This window comes from Aquarana catesbeiana, linkage group LG08 (genome assembly GCF_042186555.1).
Source record: "Aquarana catesbeiana isolate 2022-GZ linkage group LG08, ASM4218655v1, whole genome shotgun sequence".
NCBI classification, from domain to species: domain Eukaryota; kingdom Metazoa; phylum Chordata; class Amphibia; order Anura; family Ranidae; genus Aquarana; species Aquarana catesbeiana.
The window spans coordinates 230,082,361-230,102,541 of record NC_133331.1 but is presented as its reverse complement, the minus strand read 5'-3'; the positions used below and the strand labels follow the sequence as shown (position 1 = coordinate 230,102,541).

Below are 20,181 nucleotides of genomic sequence, written 5' to 3'. Positions count from 1 at the left end.
ACTGAGCCTTAAATTCATTACTCACATGTAGCTCCCTCAGCTGGGCGTGTGCCACACCATGCACACAGTGCCATGCAGAAACAACCACATGGCTGTACACTGTAGAAAATCTGCAGCATGTGGCATTGTAATCTGTTTCAGTTTCTAACAGACATAACATACTTCCAAATCTCTGTCTGTCTGATGGTAAAGAAAACCTGCTTGTACAATACTGGTTCAAGCTTATGTAGTCAATGTGCAGACACTTCTGCTGTCCTTTTGTAATTCAATTACAAGGTCAGGGTCAGTATATTTGGCAAGGATTTTTTTTAATTTAGTGACAGTGTGTTTTAGGTAGAACAAAAAAAACCCAAAACCTAAATGCGCACTATTGTTTCTGAGCTGTACTACGAGTACAAACAACAAATACTGTACAATGTAAAGTAGTGAGTGTACAGCTTGTATAACAGTGTAAATTTGCTGCCCCCTCAAAATAACTCAACACACGGCCATTAATGTCTAAACCACTGGCAACAAAAGTGAGTACAACCCTAAGTGAAAATGTCCAAATTGGGCCCAATTAGCCATTTTCCGGTGTCATGTGAGTCTTTAGTGTTACATGGTCTCAGGTGTGAATGGGGAGGAGGTGTGTTAAATGTGGTGTTATTGCTCTCACTCTCTCATACTGGTCACTGGAAGTTCAACATAGCACCTCATGGCAAAGAACTCTCTGAGCATCTGAAAAAATGAATTGTTGCTCTACATAAAGATGGCCTAGGCTATAAGAAGATAGCCAAGAGTCTGAAACTGCGCTGGAGCACGGTGGCCAAGACCATACAGTGGTTTAACCGGACAGGTTCCACTCAGAACAGGCCTCGCCATGGTCGACCAAAGAAGTTGAGTGCACGTGCTCAGCATCATATCCAGATGTTGTCTTTGGGAAATAGGCATATGAGTGCTGCCAGCATTGCTGCAGAGGTTGAAGGGGTGGGGGGTCAGCCTGTCAGTGCTCAGACCATACGCCGCACACTGCATCAAAATTGTCTGCATGGCTGTCATCCCAGAAGGAAGCCTCTTCTAAAGATGATGCACAAGAAAGCTCGCAAACAGTTTGCTGAAAACAAGCAGACTAAGGAAATGGATTACTGGAACCATGTCCTGTGGTCTGATAAGACCAAGATAAACTTATTTGGTTCAGATGATGTCAAGCGTGTGTGGCGGCAACCAGGTGAGGAGTACAAAGACAAGTGTGTCTTGCCTACAGTCAAGCATGGTGGTGGGAGTGTCATGGTCTGGGGCTGCATGAGTGCTGCCAGCACTGGGGAGCTACAGCTCATTGAGGGAACCATGAATGCCAACATGTACTGTGACATATTGAAGCAGAGCATGATCCCCCCATTTGGAGACTGGGCCACAGGGCAGTATTCCTACATGATAACAACCCCAAACACACCTCCAAGACAACCACTGCCTTGCTTAAGAAGCTGAGGGTAAAGGTGATGGGCTGGCCAAGTATGTCTCCAGACCTAAACCCTATTGAGCATCTGTAGGGCATCCTTTAATGGAAGGTGGAGGAGCACAAGGTCTTTAACATCCATCAGCTTGTGATGTCGTCATTGAGTGGAAGAGGACTCCAGTGGCAACCTGTGAAGCTCTGGTGAACTCCATGCCCAGGAGGGTTAAGGCAGTGCTAGAAAATAATGGTGGCCACACAAAATATTGACACTTTGGGCCCAATTTAGACATTTTCACTTAGGGGTGTACTCACCTTTGTTGCCAGCGGTTTAGACATTAATGGCTGTGTGAGTTATTTTGAGGGGACAGCAAATTTACACTGTTATCCAACTGTACACTCACTACTTTACATTGTAGCAAAGTGTAATTTTTTCAGTGTTGTCACATGAAAAGATATAATAGAATATTTACAAAAATGTGAGGGGTGTACTCACTTTCGTGAGATACTGTATGTGGTATCCTTGCAATCTAATTTATTTTGGGTTGTTCTTTGGTGTGGGTTATGGTAGTAACAAGAAATATACAGCTAAATTAAAAACGTTTTTTTTTTTTTAAATTATTATTTTGGGCCAGTTTTCTTTTCATAGTAATATTAATTAAAAAAAAAAACACCACAAAAAAACCCAGTAGCTATCCATAAGCATTTACCACCAAATGAAAGCCAAATTTGTCCTGAAAAAAAAACAAGGTATCATTCACCTGGATGTACAAAGTAGTTGTGATGATATGTACGGTTTTACTAACACATGTCAAAGTTGCAAAATTGTGCTTGGGCATTAAGATTTGTTTTACCCTTAGGCGTGAAGGGGTTAAATCGGAACTTTACCCATAACAACAGCTTCTTGCTGGAGGCTGCCATTTTGCTGAAGCCCAGAGCCCCCACACAGCATTAAATCATAAAGTGGAACTATAAACACATTAATTAATTTAATGGTTTCAAAAAACAGTTACATTCCTGGAATGCTGGTGTTCTATCAGAATACCGCTACCCATCAGAAAAAAAATTCAACCGAAGTGACGTTCTGTCGCGGCCATCTTGGTACACTCGCACTCGTCCACAGTAAGCCTACAGTCAGAAGGCAGCAAGCGGACATCTTTTTACAGTTTACACCCACTGAAGTCTTGCATTTCACTTTTATTTTTACCAGTAAACTCTGCTTTTATAGTGAAATACAGTCTTTGGAAGTCTGTGACACTGTTTTGATGTTGAATTTTAAAAGCATCGGCAAGTCTGCTGATCTCACAGGTTTGCTAATCTGACAGAACACCGCTGATTTTGAAATTCAACATCAAAACAGTTTGATGGATTTCAGAATCCTGTATTTCATTTCACTGAGTTTACTGGTAAAAATAAGTGTGAAATGCAAGACTCCGGTGATTTTAAACAGTTTTTTCTTTTTAACTTAATGCATAGGATACTCAATTATAGTATCAGCATTTTTGATAAGAACCAGGAGGTTTATGTCGCATACATTTGTAAATACATGTTTCACACTACCACGTCACGGCAGATATGGTTCCTTACGCCTAACTATCTGAAATTCCAAGTTGGGACATACAGTGGGGACGGAAAGTATTTCAGACCCCCTTAAATTTTTCACTCTTTGGTATATTGCAGCCATTTGATAAAATCATTTAAGTTCATTTTTTTCCTCATTAATGTACACACAGCACCCCATATTGACAGAAAAACAGAGTTGTTGACATTTTTGCAGATTTATTAAAAAAGAAAAACTGAAATATCACATGGTCCTAAATATTCAGACCCTTTGCTCAGTATTTAGTAAAATCACCCTTTTGATCTAATACAGCCGTGAGTCTTTTTGGGAAAGATGTAACAAGTTTTTCACACCTGGATTTGGAGATCCTCTGCCATTCCTCCTTGCAGATCCTCTCCAGTTCTGTCAGGTTGGATGGTAAACGTTGGTGGACAGTCATTTTTAGGTCTCTCCAGAGATGCTCAATTGGGTTTAAGTCAGGGCTCTGGCTGGGCCATTCAAGAACAGTCACGGAGTTGTTGTGAAGCCACTCCTTCATTATTTTAGCTGTGTGCTTAGGGTCATTGTCTTGTTGGAAGGTAAACCTTCAGCCCAGTCTGAGGTCCTAAGCACTCTGGAGAAGGTTTTTATCCAGGATATCCCTGTACTTGGCCGCATTCATCTTTCCCTCGATTGCAACCAGTTGTCCTGTCCCTGCAGCTGAAAAATACCCCCACAGCATGATGCTGCCACCATCATGCTTCCCTGTTGGGACTGTATTGGAAAGGTGATGAGCAGTGCCTGGTTTTCTCCACACATACCGCTTAGAATTAAGGCCAAAAAGTTCTATCTTGGTCTCATCAGACCAAAGAATCTTATTTCTCACCATCTTGGAGTCCTTCAGGTGTTTTTTGGCAAACTCCATGCGGGCTTTCATGAGGAGAGGCTTCCGTCGGGCCACTCTGCCATAAAGCCCTGACTACTGGTGGAGAGCTGCAGTGATGGTTGACTTTCTACAGCTTTCTCCCATCTCCCAACTGCATCTCTGGAGCTCAGCCACGGTGATCTTTGGGTTCTTCTTTACCTTTCTCACCAAGGCTCTTCTCCCACGATAGCTCAATTTGGCCGGACGGCCAGCTCTAGGAAGGGTTCTGGTCATCCCAAACATCTTCCATTTAAGGATTATGGAGCCACTGTGCTCTTAGGAACCTTAAGTGCAGCATAAATTTTTTTTGTAACCTTGGCCAGATCTGTGCCTTGCCACAATTCTGTCTCTGAGCTCTTCAGGCAGTTCCTTTGACCTCATGATTCTCATTTGCTCTGACATGCACTGTGAGCTGTAAGGTCTTATATAGACAGGTGTGTGGCTTTCCTAATCAAGTCCAATCAGTATAATCAAACACAGCTGGACTCAAATGAAGGTGTAGAACCATCTCAAGGATGATCAGAAGAAATGGACAGCACCTGAGTTAAATATATGAGTGTCACAGCAAAGGGTCTGAATACTTAGGACCATGTGATAGTTCAGTTTTTCTTTTTTAATAAATCTGCAAAAATGTCAACAATTCTGTGTTTTTCTGTCAATATGGGGTGCTGTGTGTAAAATGAACTTAAATGATTTTAGCAAATGGCTGTAATATAACAAAGAGTGAAAAATTTAAGGGTGTCTGAATACTTTCCGTCCCCACTGTATATATTGCAATGGTTAAACTGAGAGCAGGCTTACCTAGAAGCAGCCCCATTCTCTTTGGGTGCAGCTGGACACCAGCTGCTTTTTCCCACTCAAGGGAGCTAAAAACCTTTAGAGTGTGTGTATATGTGCCAAATCCAAGAAAGTAGAAAAAAGAAAAAAAAAAAAAAACAGCCTCTTAGTTGCTCCCTCCATTTTCCCTTAGGGCCAGTTCACACCCTAGAAACGCAGTCCGGATGCATTCCAGATGCTTTTCTGCATGTGCATTTTTGATGCAGTCCAGTGCATTTTTCCCCTTCTTTTTTTCTTAACTTTAAATAAGGATATGTGTGTTCCAGTGCGTTTTTGATGCATTTTACAGCGTTCCAGTGCAGGAAAAATACAGCACGCTCTACTTTATTTCCTGAACCGGAAACTGACTGCACTGGTGTGATTTAGAACCATTGGCGTACATGGAAAACACTGTGCTTGCATTTTTAGTGCAGAAAAGAAAGCTCACGGAACTGCATCTGGTGTGAACTAGCACTGAAAGCGTTAGTTCACCTTTACAGAAAAATGTTTTGGAGCATAGCATCCTGGGAATTGAGTCTAGGTTCGCATCTATGTGGCTGCGGTTGATGCGTTTTTTAGGCACGTTTTGCAGTGCATTTTGCATTTTAACCATCTTTTTTTTTTTTTTTTTTTTTTTTGCAGATTTTTAATGCATTTTGTGTTTTTACTTTTTTTTTTTTTTTTACTTTTTAAGCACACTGTAAAACACACTGTATGCAGCTGGTTGCTAAGCAGGGGGCCAGGAAGCCAGCCGCCGCGTCCGTAACAACACATGAGTCATCAGCTGTCAGCGGGATTTCCCGCTGACAGCTGAATGTAAAAAAAATTGGCGGCAAAAAAAAATCTAGGGAAAAAAACTGTGGGGTCTACTATGGATTCGGAGGGGACCCCCCATGCCAAAATGGCGTGGGGGTCCCCCCCACAATCCATACCAAACCCTTATCTGGAGCATGCAGCCCGGCGGGTCAGGAAAGGGAGGGGATGAGTGAGCACCCCCCTCCTGAACCATACCAGGCTGCATGCCCTCAACATGGGGGGGTGGTGCTTTGGGGGGCTCTGCCCTCCCCCCCCAAAGCACCACCCCCCCATGTTGATGGGGACAAGGGCCTTTTCCCAACAACCCTGGCCCGTGGTTGTCGGGGTCTGCGGGCGTTTTTTTGGCATGGGGGGTCCCCTCCGAATCCATTCTAGTTTCAAAGGGTCTCGTATGGACTTGGGGGGGGGGGGGGGGGGCACATGCCGTTTTTAAAATTTTATTTACATTTAGCTGTCAGCTGTTTCCGGCTCCCTGCTTAGCAACCAGCTATATACAGTGTTAAAATTAAAAACGCAAAACACATCAGAGATTGCATGACAAACACAACACTTGCGTTTCTGGTGCGGTTCCATTTAAGACTATTACAAGCAAAATGCAGAAAAAAGTCCCCGACCCTTACCAAAAACGCACCGGCCGCAAAACGCATTGATGTGAACTTGTACCATAAGAAACCATGTTAAATGGACTGTAGTGCGTTTCTGCAAAACGCACTTAAAAACGTATAGGTGTGAACCTAGGGTTAAAGCAGAGTTCCGCCTGCAAAAAAATAAAAGTCAGCAGCTACAAATACTGAAGCTGCTGAGTTCTAAAATAAGGACACCTGCCTGTCTAGGGTGCTCATGATGTCCTCCCCCGAAGCCGACCTGTCCCTCGGCTCTGGGTGGAGGCGCCGGCATCTTAAGTAAGGAAATCAGGAAGTGAAGCCTTGTGGCTTCATAGCCTGTTTCCCTTCTGCGCATGCGCGAGTCGGCGCATGACTGGTCCCTGATGTCTTCTGGGACCTGTGTGTCTGCCAGAAGACAGCGGGGTGATTGGAGGAGGGGCCTAATATGGCATAGATCGCTGCGGATACAGCGGCGATCTTTCGCTGGAAGTGGGAGCAAATACCTGGATTAATATTTTCAAATCTTGTGACGTGTCAATGGTGCACTACACCCCACGTGAAGAATTAAAAATGTGGCGCTATCCCAAACACAATATTTCTATTACCACTATTTACAGTGAAAAATCCTAATCTAGTGAACACATTTTTACGGGTGTATATTGAAATAAAAAATGAAAAATGAAAAATAAAAAAATGAACCAAATGAAATAAAAAACACCAAATAAATACAATACCTGAAGTGACTCAGTGCTGACACTACTAAAAAATCATATGTGTCACTCCTTATCCAATTAACCACTTGCCGACCGGGCCATAGTCGAAAGACGGCTGCAGCGCGGTCGGCTAGTTCTGGGTGGACGTCCGTGGGACGTCCTCCCAGAATACTGCTCTCGCGCGCCCCCTGGGGCGCGCACCCGAGAACTTCCGTGACCGCCGGGTCCAGAGGACCCGGCACATCACGGATCACGGTAAACGGCCGCTAATCGCGGCCGTTTACCATGTGATCGCTCCGTCAAATGACGGAGCGATCACATGTCAACAGACATGACGCCGGTTCCTCCCTCCCCTCTCTGTACCGATCTGTACAGTGCGAGGGGAGAGGGGGAGGGATCGGATGGCAGCACCGCTGTGGGCTGTATGTGTAGTGCCCACAGCGGTGCTCAGTGACAATTGCAGTCACATCCATCCATCCCTCCATGCTCAGCCATCCCTGCAATACTCTGCATAATACCCCGCAATACTCTGCGTAATACCCCGCAATACTCTGCGTAATACCCCGCAATACTCTGCATAATACCCCGCAATACTCTGCATAATACCCCGCAATACTCTGCATTATACCCCGCAATACTCTGCATTATACCCCGCAATACTCTGCAATATACCCCACAATACTCTGCAATATGCCCAGCAATACTCTGCAATATACCCAGCAATATACCCTGCACTACTCCGCAATACTCTGCAATACCCCGCAATTTTTAACCAGTTCCCGCCCACAGTCATATGACGTCCTTGACTTTGAGCGGGGATATCTGAATGATGGGTGCAGCTACAGGCATCATTCAGATATCAGCTTTTTCAGCCGGCGATTCCCTACACCATAAGAATGATCATAGTGGCTGTTACACTGCTTGATCGTTCTTACGGGAGGCGAGAGGGGACGCCCCCCCCCCCTTTCCCGCCACCCTCCGGTGCTTCTACCGACTCACCGCTACGATCGAAGCCAAGATCGTTTTTTTTTTTTTTTTTTAATTTCAGGCTTCCCAGCCTAGAGGTGAGATGTGAGGTCTTATTGACCCCATATGTCACTGTAAAGAGGACCTGTCATGCCATATTCCTATTACAAGGATGTTTACATTCCTTGTAATAGAAATAAAAGTGATCAAAAATTTTTTTGGGGGGGAAAAAGTGTCAAACTAAAATAAATAAAGTAAAATAAACAATAAAAAAAAAAAAAAAAAAATGTTTAAAGCGCCCACATTCGTGTGCTCGCATGCAGAAGCGAACACATACGTAAGTCCCGCCCACATATGAAAACGGTGATCAAACCACACATGTGAGGTATCACTGCGAACGTTAGAGCGAGAGCAATAATTTTGGCCCTAGACCTCCTCTGTAACTCAAAACATGTAACCAGTAAAAAATTTTAAAGCGTCACCTATGGAGATTTTTAAGTAGCGACGTTTGGCACCATTCCACAAGAGTGTGCAATTTTGAAGGGTGACATGTTAGGTATCTATTTACTCGGCGTAACTTCATCTTTCACATTATGCAAAAACATTGGGCTAACTTTACTGTTTTATTTTTTTTTTAAGCACAAAACTGTTTTTTTTCCAAAAAAAAAGCGTTCGAAAAATTGCTGCGCAAATACCGTGCGAGATAAAAAGTTGCAACAACCGCCATTGTATTCGCTAGGGTCTTTGCTAAAAAAAATATATATAATGTTTTGGGGTTCTATGTAATTTTCTAGCAAATAAATTATTATTTTTACATGTAGGAGAGAAATATAAGAATTGGCCTGGGTGCTCCAGAACGCCTGGAGGTGCTCCGTGCATGTTGGGCCTCTGTATGTGGCCACGCTGTGTAAAAGTCTCACACATGTGGTATCGCCATACTCTGGAGTAATAGCAGAATGTGTTTTGGGGTGTAATTTGTGGTATGCATATGCGGTGTGTGAGAAATAACCTGCTAATATGACAATTTTGTGAAAAAAAAAAAAGAAAAAAAAAAATCTTGATTTTGCAAAGAATTGTGGGAAAAGATGACAATTTCAAAAAAACTCACCATGCATCTTTCTAAATACCTTGGAATGTCTTCTTTCCAAATAGGGGTCATTTGGGGGGTATTTGTACTTTTCTGGCATGTTAGGGTCTCAAGAAATTAGATAGGCCGTCAGCACTTCAGGTGTGATCAATTTTCAGATATTGGCACCATAGCATTTGGACTCTCTAACATTCACAAAGACCAAATAATATACACCAAGTTGTACTTATTTTTACCAAAGATATGTAGCAGTATAAATTTTGGCCAAAATTTACAAAGAAAAATTACTAATTTGCTAAATTTTATAACAGAAACAAAGAAAAATTCATTTTTTTACCAAATTTTCAGTCTTTTTTTCTTTTATAGCGCAAAAAATAAAAAACCCAACGGTGATTAAATACCACCAAAAGAAAGCTCTATTTGTGTGGAAAAAAAGGACAAAAATTTCATATGGGTACAGTATTGTATGACTGAGTAATTGTCATTCAAAGTGTGAGAGCACCGAAAGCTGAAAATTGGTCTGGTTAGGAAGGGGGTTTAAGTGCCCAGTGGTCAAGTGGTTAATGAGTGTATAAGATTAAAACAAATAGCACAATGTACATATTAGACATTGACTAAGTGACTAATATACAATAAATATAGTCTGTGAAAAATGCACACATATGTGTAAAAAGTCCGTGATAGTGATTCAATAAATATCAACTGTGCCACAGCAAGTCCTTAATGTTCCTGAAGTTTAATTGAACCTTCCACCACACCTATGTGTTCAGTGCTCCCTCTCCCAATAGACAGTCTCTCACCAGCTCTCTATGCCTCCACTTTCGTATGAGGCTATCAAGCATAGGAGTTTCCAGGCTACCAGAAGGGGTTAAGTGTATTCCATCCAGAGATTCGTTCCATATGCAAATGAAAAAGAACTCCCAATAGTGTGATAACGTAAAACTTTTAATATCGCACACTTCAAATTACACTTCAAAAGATCCACTCGCATTGTGTAAACACTATAAAAGCACAGCAAAAATCCACGGAAATCTGTACACTGTAATATCAACACAGCAACCTGAATAGGCCTTCCTAGGGGGTATACGGTCACGGCGGACCCTGCCACAGCTGACGTGTAAGAAGTCTCTCTCACCCTCTCCTCGCCCACTCATCCAATGGACCCACCGTCTCCCCTGATAGGCGAACCACAGAGCTTGCTTCCTCCTGTCACTTAGTACGTGGTGTTTAACCTTCGCTCGGCCACGCCCCCGACATGTTTCGCTACACCTGTAGCTTAATCATGGGATCCCATGATTAAGCTACAGGTGTAGCGAAACATGTCGGGGGCGTGGCCGAGCGAAGGTTAAACACCACGTACTAAGTGACAGGAGGAAGCAAGCTCTGTGGTTCGCCTATCAGGGGAGACGGTGGGTCCATTGGACGAGAGGGTGAGAGAGACTTCTTACACGTCAGCTGTGGCAGGGTCCACCGTGACCGTATACCCCCTAGGAAGGCCTATCCAGGTTGCTGTGTTGATATTACAGTGTGCAGATTGCCGTGGATTTTTGCTGTGCTTTTATAGTGTTTACACAATGTGAGTGGATCTTTTGAAGTGTAATTTGAAGTGTGCGATATTAAAAGTTTTACGTTATCACACTATTGGGAGTTCTTTTTCATTTGCATATGGAACGAATCTCTGGATGGAATACACTTAACCCCTACTGGTAGCCTGGAAACTCCTATGCTTGATAGCCTCATACGAAAGTGGAGGCATAGAGAGCTGGTGAGAGACTGTCTATTGGGAGAGGGAGCACTGAACACATAGGTGTGGTGGAAGGTTCAATTAAACTTCAGGAACATTAAGGACTTGCTGTGGCACAGTTGATATTTATTGAATCACTATCACGGACTTTTTACACATATGTGTGCATTTTTCACAGACTATATTTATTGTATATTAGTCACTTAGTCAATGTCTAATATGTACATTGTGCTATTTGTTTTAATGTTATACACTCATTAATTGGATAAGGAGTGACACATATGATTTTTTTAGTAGTGTCAGCACTGAGTCACTTCAGGTATTGTATTTATTTGGTGTTTTTTATTTCATTTGGTTCATTTTTTTATTTTTCATTTTTCATTTTTTATTTCAATATACACCCGTAAAAATGTGTTCACTAGATTAGGATTTTTCACTGTAAATAGTGGTAATAGAAATATTGTGTTTGGGATAGCGCCACATTTTTAATTCTTCACGTGGGGTGTAGTGCACCATTGACACGTCACAAGATTTGAAAATATTGTTTACACAGTTGATATTCACTAAGTGGCAGCTATAGTTAGGCTATACCAACCGATGATAATCATCATCTAGGTTGATTCTCCGAGGCGCAGTGGTGGTCAACTAAGTATAGGGTGGATATTATACCTAGAAGTACCGCTTATCAATAAATACCTGGATTAGACCGGTATCTGCTCCACCCTGAAAGGTGCCAACCGGGGGTGAACCGGATCAGCGGAAGTTCCATTTCTGGGTGGACCTCTGCTATAAAATGCATATAAAATGCATTTGCTTGTGCTGCAGTTTAAAATGTTTAAAAATGTTTTAAAAGATATATGTCAAACTTTTTTTTCTTTTTTTTTTTCTTTTCACTTTAAGCAAAGGGCCTGGCTGAGATTGGTGCACAGTGGATTCATGGACCGTCCCCAGAGAACCCAGTTTTCCAGCTGTCGGCCCAGTATAATCTTTTAGGTCCTGATGCCCTGCTTGAGGAGAACCAGAAAATGGATGTGGGAGGCCACCCTCCTGCCATCCCTGTTATCTATACCAGCTCTGGAAAAAATATCAGTTCGCCATTAGTGATGAATCTAACAAGTTTGTACTTTGAGTGGCTGGAGAATGCTCGGAATTTCACAAAAGATGTCTGTAGTCCAGATGCCAGCGTGGGAAGTTTCTTACGCCAAGAGATTTTGCGTGGCTCAAAGGAATGGGATAAGGACACATATGAGCTTAATATGGCAGTTTTAAGGTCATTTATTAATATTGAGTGCTGTGTGAGCGGAACCCATACAATGGACCATGTGGCTCTTTGTCCCTATGGAGAGTATACAATGTTTCTAGGACTGGATTGCACGTTTCCTAAGTAAGTACACAAACTATGCAGTATCAGTTTAAGGGCTGGTTCACACTGGTCCGACATATGCTCGGACTTCGAGAGCACAAGTCACATGACATGTAAAAATCAATGGTTCCCTATGAGAGCCGTCTTAACTGGTCCAAATTTGAAAAAGGTTCCTGCGCTACTTTGGTCTGACTTGGGCAAGATTTCAGCCCATTGATTTTAATGTAAGTTGTATCCAAGTACCATCAAGGACCATCATCTTAACTGAGGGGGCCCCCAGATCCCGCTCCCCCCCGCATGTGAATAAGTATGGGGTATATTGTACCCCTACCCATTTACCAAAAAGAAGTGTAGTGTTACAAAAAAACAAGAGACAGTTGTTGACAAGTCCTTTATTAAAAATGAAGAGTGTCCCCCGTTGTAGCTCCGTGTCTTTTTTCTCCGGTTCTGCCACCGATGTCTTCTTCCTCCAGTCTTCTCCCTCTGGTGATGGAAAAATACAGCTCTCCTCCGACGCTGGCTCCTGCTATTGTCAGCTCCGTTGTCTGCGGTTCTTATATAGCTATGGGGCGTGGCCATCTGGTGATGTCACCCAGAAACCCGCCCCCTTGTGACATTACGAGTCATAGATGTCACAAGAGGGCGGGGTTTCTGGGTGACGTCACCATTTAAAAAAAAATTTGGAGTGGGGTTCCCCTTTAGGATCTATTCCAGACTTTATATATATAAAAAAAAAAAAAAATTGGCATGAGGTTTCCTCCATCCCAAAAGCAAATGAATTGTTTTGATTGGTCAAATTACAATTCATAATCATCTGAGTCAGACCTCGTTCATTGAAGTCGCATGGAAGTCGGACATGAAGTCTCAGGGCAAAGTTGGATCGGAAGTTGTGCAGCTTCTGTGTCGGAGCAGTGTGAACCCAGCCTAAAGTGGTAACCTTTTCTAGGCAAACAAAAGTTTAGTTTTTGGAGATGTTTATTTTATGGTAAAAAAAAAATGCAAAACAACTTAAGTCCATGAGCAACATGAGGGCTCTATTTCTTTCTGAAAGTTAATTTAATCTGCAGTGTCCTATACCTGAAAAGTACAACCTGGGAATCTGACTCCCAAATAGGAATACAATATTTTTGGGATCCTCAGACTAGAAAATATATTCACCTTGCAATGTTCTATTTAATGCAAATTTTAGGGGTGTCCAGAAAAATAGCCAACATATTTGGGGTTCCAGCAAATGTTAAACTGAAGCTTTGGCACAGTAAACAATGGATGAGAACCTTTAGGCTTCTTTTCACACTTGGCCAGTCTTTTGCAGAGCATGAAAAAGGCACACGTTAATGCGTTACCTTATGGTAGTCCATTCATTATAAACAATTTGCCAACGCACTGTACCGGACCAAAGAAAAGCACATGATCCTTTTTTGGCTATGCAGCACACAACTTAATGCATTTCAAATTTGTATTGGCAACTAATTTATATTTTTTATTCAAGGCATCTCACAATTGTATTTGTGAGTGTGGGTGACATAACATATAGGCTCAGTAGGGAGCCTATTAGGTTAGAATTAACCTTACATTGCAATTGTTTATTTTTGAGGGTGGAAGCTCCTTGACTTTAGAGAAAATCTCCAAAACACAGAATGGAGGTTAAAAAACAAAGGGAGGAGGGCAGGGGAACCTTTATAGTGTAGTGCAATGGTCTCTAAACTGCGGCCCAGGGGCCAGATGTGGCCCTTTGCTTGCCTTTATCTAGCCCCTGGGGCACTATTCCACCAACTGCCCCCAGTGATGGGGCACCATTCCCCTACTGGGATGTGAGAAGGTGGAAGTGCTCACACACCTTTATTCATTCCCCCTACTGACACCATCAATGTGGCACTATTCCTCCGATTGAAACCAATGATGGGGCACTGATGCTGGGGCATTTTCTAGTTCCAATGGCCACAGTCTAGCCCCCCTAAAGCCTGAAGGATAGTAAACTGGCCCCTTGCTCAGAAAGTTTGGAGACCCCTGGTGTAGTATATTTAATCTGTGGTTGGATGAGTAGATGAAAGAGAAATTACTTACAGTGGGAGGATGCTAGAAGCCACAATGGATCTGCTTGTGGAAAATGTTTCTGTCTCCATGCAGACCTTTTCGGTGGATAAATATGAACTAACTTTAAAAAACTAGCAATAAAAATATTATTGCAAAACATAAAAACAAATTATGATGAAAGCCCCAAAAACTAAGTGCACAATCATTAAGGGGTGGTATTTATAAAAATTCACAGAGCTGTTCATCCTGTGACAAATGTGGGCAAAATTGAATGTTATTAGGTAATATTCACTCCAGGTCGAATGTTATGCGTTCCGACAGAGTAAATCGAACATGCTGTATTATGTCCACTAGATATTTACTATGATTGTGTTAAAAAAAAATTGCGATCTTGAATCGACCCCCAGTCACGATCTTATTAAAGCATTACCTCGATTCAGTGCAGAGAGTTCTCTGCTCACAACTAACAGCTGTAAAAAAAAAAACAACAAAAACAAAACAGCAGCCCTCCAAATTTATCACAGCATTGTAAGCGCTGGAAGGTAATTATAAACAAAGTATCCTTTAGTTCTTTTAGATCACAGGAATTAACTTCCGTCTGTAAATTAGGTCAGTTTAACCACTTAAAGAGGAAGTAAACTCTCCCACTCTGATGCTGCTTTTCATTTAGTCCATTATAATAAGTAATTATCAAACTATAGCCACTGTAATCCAGCCCAAATCGCATATTACTTACTGTTTAAAGAAACTTTAAAAAACTTGTTTCCAGGGGTAAGGCAGCGCCATCTTAAGTATTGTTTTCTGAGTCCACAGTAGAGTGTATTTCTGCCCTTACATTGAGCACTTCCTGTACTGTTAACCAAGCCTCCTTCTCAATCCAATGTTTCTATTGCAACCCTGCTTAACTGCTCATAGCTGACTTGTTTTATTTCATAGTATTTACTTGTGCTGATTATCTAGTGTTTGCCTATGTCAGTCTTATCAGCTTCAGCCGATAAGACTGCAGTAATGCTGTCCGATGCCCAAGTTTACACTCCATGTGGTGTCACATGGTCACATGGGGTGTAGTAGGAAGCTCTGAGTGATTATGCAGTCTTGTGGGATTTCAGTGTTGTGCCGAAGGAATATCTAATAATAGACAGACAAGTACACAGAGTGTGACGTAAATCAGGGGAGATCTGGGCATGCTCAGTGAAGTCATTCTAAATAACAAAAAGGATTACAACAATACTAAGCAAGTAAGGAGATATCTACAAGCAGTGTTCATTAGGGTTTTTTATGCTGATTTACATGGGACAAAGTTGTCGGAGAGAGTTTACAACCACTTTAAAGTCTAAACATTTTTCTGACACTTGTTGCTTACAAGCTAAAATCCTATATTTTATGCTAGAAAACTACTTATAACCTTTAAACATTTATATATATATATATATATATATATACATATTTTTTTTTGGGGGGGGGGGGGGGGAGAAATACAGTTTAATGATTTTTTTTTTTAAACTGTAAAGTTAGCCCAATTTTTTTGCATAATGTGAAAGATGATGTTACGCCGAGAGAATCGGGATCTTTATTCTAAGCAAAAAAATTGTGATTCTCGTTTTAGCCAGAATCATGCAGCTCTAATTAGTATTAAGCAGTTTAACACAGCACCTATCAGTTTCTCATCTGTATCTTTAGTTATTAATTCTCACGTCATTTTGTGATCAAAGCATCAATTATCTGACTATGACCTGTGTTTGTGTGGCTGGTCTTTTTTTTTTTTTTTTTTTTTTTTTTTTTACAATTACCCTTCCCATTCAAGTGTCTCTTTTGAGTTCCTAATTGGTCAATTCATGAATACTTCTCTGCCCCATATCCCTATAAATTTAGATCATCTTATGAGATAAGTCACAGACAGTAATAATTTATTTTATATAAATAATTGTGTCTGCGCTGAGAAGTAGGTAATATAAAAATAAAAAAAGTATGTGATAAATAATAAATATCAGTAATTAAATAAGAAAAACTATAAATGTCAATAATCAAAGAAAATCAATAATATGTGCAATTTGTCTGTGATATATGACCAAAGTGCAACATGCAAAAAAAAAAAATTATTAATGTAAAATCCAAGTGCTGATTGCATAACAATAGAGTATCCACGTCTAAGTTCAAAAAAGTTAATAAGTAACAAACGTAAAGTGCATAAATATAGTGTCCATAAAAACTGGTATCCATCATGCTCATCCTTAACAGTGTGCAAAATAAAACATGCTTCAGTGCTCTTCTGTGACCCCCAACCGTGTATGCGCTCACCTCTGAGCGTGTGACACAGTAACTAAACAGTGTCTAACACACATTGGAGCCACTCCTGGGCTCATACAGGGTATGCTGATGCTGATCTCCAACTCACTCACATAACATCAATGGTTTTACATATAAGAAAGAAGAAAAGGTGATGATGTCTCAAGCCCCTTGAGAGAGAAACAGACATGCTGCATCCATGTAGAATGACAATCTAAAATGGCTGAAATTTGCCAAGTTATTTTTGTATGTGTGATTAAAGTGGTTGTAACCCCCCTTACATATACCCAGTGGTTTGACTAGCCTCGGGTGATACACAGAGATTAAACAATCCTGCTATATAAGTTTACCTGCAGTCTACTGTTCTCTACAACTATTCAAAGTGCTGAGTTTATAAGCTTGTCTCAGAGTTCAGAAAAAAGGGTGCAGAGAGTTACAGTTACACTCTGCAGAGCTCAGTGAGGAGATCTCTGAGAGCTGATTGGAGGAAAGAGACACACCCCTTCACACAGCTCACAGGAACAGAGCTGAGGCTGTCAATCAGCTGGAGGTCCCTCCCCTGTCACCAATTTTCTCTTGGTGTCAGGAAAATTGTCAGAAGTGACTCATGCTGATAGCAGAGAAATGAAGCAGCAGACAGAAATTAAACTTAGTGCTCTTAATTGAGACAAGTACACACTAAAGAGCATGGGTGTTCAACCTGTGGCCCTCCAGGTGTTGCGGAACTACAAGTCCCATGAGCCGCTGACAATTACAAGCATGTTTTCCAAAGACAGTGGGATGATGGAACTTTTAGTTCCCACAACAGCTGGAGGACGACAGGTTGAGCACCCATGCTATAGGAGGGATATGCTTTGTTTATATTTCATGTCTGAGGTTTACAACCACTTTAAGCAGTGTAACACAGCACCTAGCACTTTCTCATTGTGCCTTCTCTGCTCCATCTGGAAGTGTTCTGGAAATTTTATTGAGGCAACTCCTATCTTCATATTAATTAGTGGTTCCAAATTAATAACTACTGCAGTAGGCAACAGACACAAAAGATACACTCAGCATCTTTCCAACACAAGCGTTCTGTTTATTTTGACGCAATTGAAGGTTTTTATACACATGATTACGTAGGTATCACATTAACCACTTGACAACTGGGCACTTAAACCCCCCTCGTGACCAGACCAATTTTCAGCTTTCAGCGTTCTCACAATTTGAATGACAATTACTCAGTCATGTAATACTGTACCCAAATGAATTTTTTGTCCTTTTTTTTCATACAAATAGAGCTTTCTTTTTGTGGTATTTGATCACCTCTGGGTTTTTTATTTTTTGCGCTATAAATGAAAAAAGACCGAAAATTTTGAAAAAAAACGCATTTTTCTTTGTTTCTGTGATAAAATTTAGCAAATTAGTAATTTTTCTTCATAAATTTTGGCCACAATTTATAATGCTACATATCTTTGGTAAAAATAACCCAAATTAGTGAATATTATTTGGTCCGTGGGAAAGTTAGAGAGTCTACAAGTTATGGTGTAAATCATAAAAAATTGATCACACCTGATGTACTGACGGTCTATCTCATTTCTTGCGACCCGAACAAGTCAGGAAAGTACAAATACCCCCCAAATGACCCCTTTTTTGAAAGTAGACATTCCAAGGTATTTCGTAAGAGGCATGGTGAGGTTTTTGATGTTGTCATTTTCTCCCACAATTCTTTGCAAAATAAAGATTTTTTTTTTTTCTCCACAAAATTTTTATTGTAATAGGTTATTTCTCTCACATGACATGTGTATACCACAAATAACGCCCCAAAATACATTCTGCTACTCCTCCAGAGTATGGCGATACCACATGTGTGAGACTTTTTCACAGCCTGGCCACATAGAGAGGTCCAACATGCAGGGAGCGCCATCACGTGTTCTAGGAGCATAAATTACACATCTAATTTGTTGACTACCTATTACAGTTTTGAAGGCCCTGGAGAACCAGGACAATGACATGTGACACTGACGTGGCACTGATGACAAATGGTCCTGATACGTGGCACTGATACGTGGCACTGATGACAGATGGCACTAATACATGGCACTGATGACAGATGGCACTAATATGTGGCACTGACAGATGGCACTAATACGTGGCACTGATGACACGTGACACTGATGACAGATGGCACTAATATGTGGCACTCATGACACGTGGCGCTGATGACAGATGGCACTGATGACAGATGACACTAATACGTGGCACTGATGACACGTGGCACTGATGAAAGATGCACTAATACGTGGCACTGATGACAGATGGCACTAATACGTGGCACTGACAGATGGCACTAATTCGTGACACTGATGACAGATGGCACTAATACGTGGCACTGATGACACTGATGACACTGATATGTGGCACTGATGAGAGATGGCACTGATACGTGGCACTGATGACACGTGACACTGGTGACATGGCACGTGACATTGACAGGTGGCACTGATGACAGATGGCACTATGTGGCACTGATGACAGATGGCACTTATACATGGCACTGGGGACAGATGGCAGTGGGGACAGATGGCAGGAACATGACAGCAGGGACAGATGGCAGGGACAGATGACAGGACAGATGGCAGGGACAGATGACAGGACAGATGGCAGCGGGGACACTTTTTTTTTTTTTCGTTTTTTTTTTTTCTGTTCACTTACCGCCACAGCGGTTCGCTCTCCCTCTTCACACGCTGTCTGTGTGTGAGGAGGAGAGCCGGCGATGAGAGATGATTTTTTACATATGAGATCGTCTCTCATTGGCACCGCCGATCGCGCTGAAAACAGCCACTATGATTGTCCGTTTTCAGCGATCTGTGACTGGCTGTGTCCAAGGGACACGGCCAGCACAAAACTTCCCAGATGCGCGCCCGCGGGAGCGCGCAACGCGGAAGTAAACAGGAGGACGTCCAGGGACGCCCTCCCGGCAATTGGAATCCGCGCTGTAGCCGTCTTTCGGCTATAGCGCGGACGCCTAGTGGTTAATATTACAATTGTACTTGTATAGTAACAAGTGGCGTAACATAGGCAGGCTAATTCTAATCAGAACTCAAAAGAATGTAAACATATAATGAAAACATAATTAGTGCCATGTGCAATACATAGGAAAACCATACAAAATAGAATAAAATTTTGTACATAATATACAATTTCCTTAACATATTGATTGAGAGAGTGAAGTTTCACTTTAATATGCTCTAGGGCCGAAACAACTAATCTTTTAGTCGATTGTCAACTATTTTCATAATCGATTAATTGGCCAGCCAATTAGTTGGCCTGCATACAGAATGCATTATTTGTTTACATATCAGGAAATACAGTGAAGCACACATACAGCTCAGTACACCGTCCATACATGTCAGTAAGTGCCTGAGAACTTGTGAATGTGGGAGGAGCAATGCCTCATGTAGTGATGGGAAGGAAGCGAGTGGTTCTAAATAGCAGAAGATTTTTTTCCCTTGCTATAGGGGCACTCTATATTACACTTTGCAGCTTGCTATTGGGGCACTCTGAAGGCAGGAGGAGCCAGAAGCATCGGTGGGAACAAAAAACACCTGGTGCGTAAAGCACGGTAAAACCCCTCATGGATTTTTTGACAGGCAGACCAAAATGTTGGTAAAAAATATATATTTTATTATAACAACATGATAAAATAGTACAGATAAAATAGGAACATCATATACCATAGTATTAATGCAATTTATGAATATAAGATCATGATACATAATACCCAAAATAAACGCATTTTATATGTCTGGCAAATACTGCCCATGAATACTGGTGTGCTAGCTGTCGTACATACTAGCTTAGACACCTTTTAC

At 41.6% G+C, this 20,181-nt stretch overlaps 1 protein-coding gene across 1 annotated transcript in view; it reads left to right on the top strand.

The window, feature by feature from the left end:
- The window catches only part of PAOX (polyamine oxidase), a 72,360-nt gene that overhangs the window by 19,698 nt on the left and 32,481 nt on the right, over positions 1-20,181 (top strand). The window contains exon 2 of the mRNA XM_073596934.1: positions 11,545-12,028. Within this exon, the coding sequence (XP_073453035.1) occupies positions 11,545-12,028 (484 nt within the window). The remainder of the gene's footprint in view (positions 1-11,544; positions 12,029-20,181) is intronic.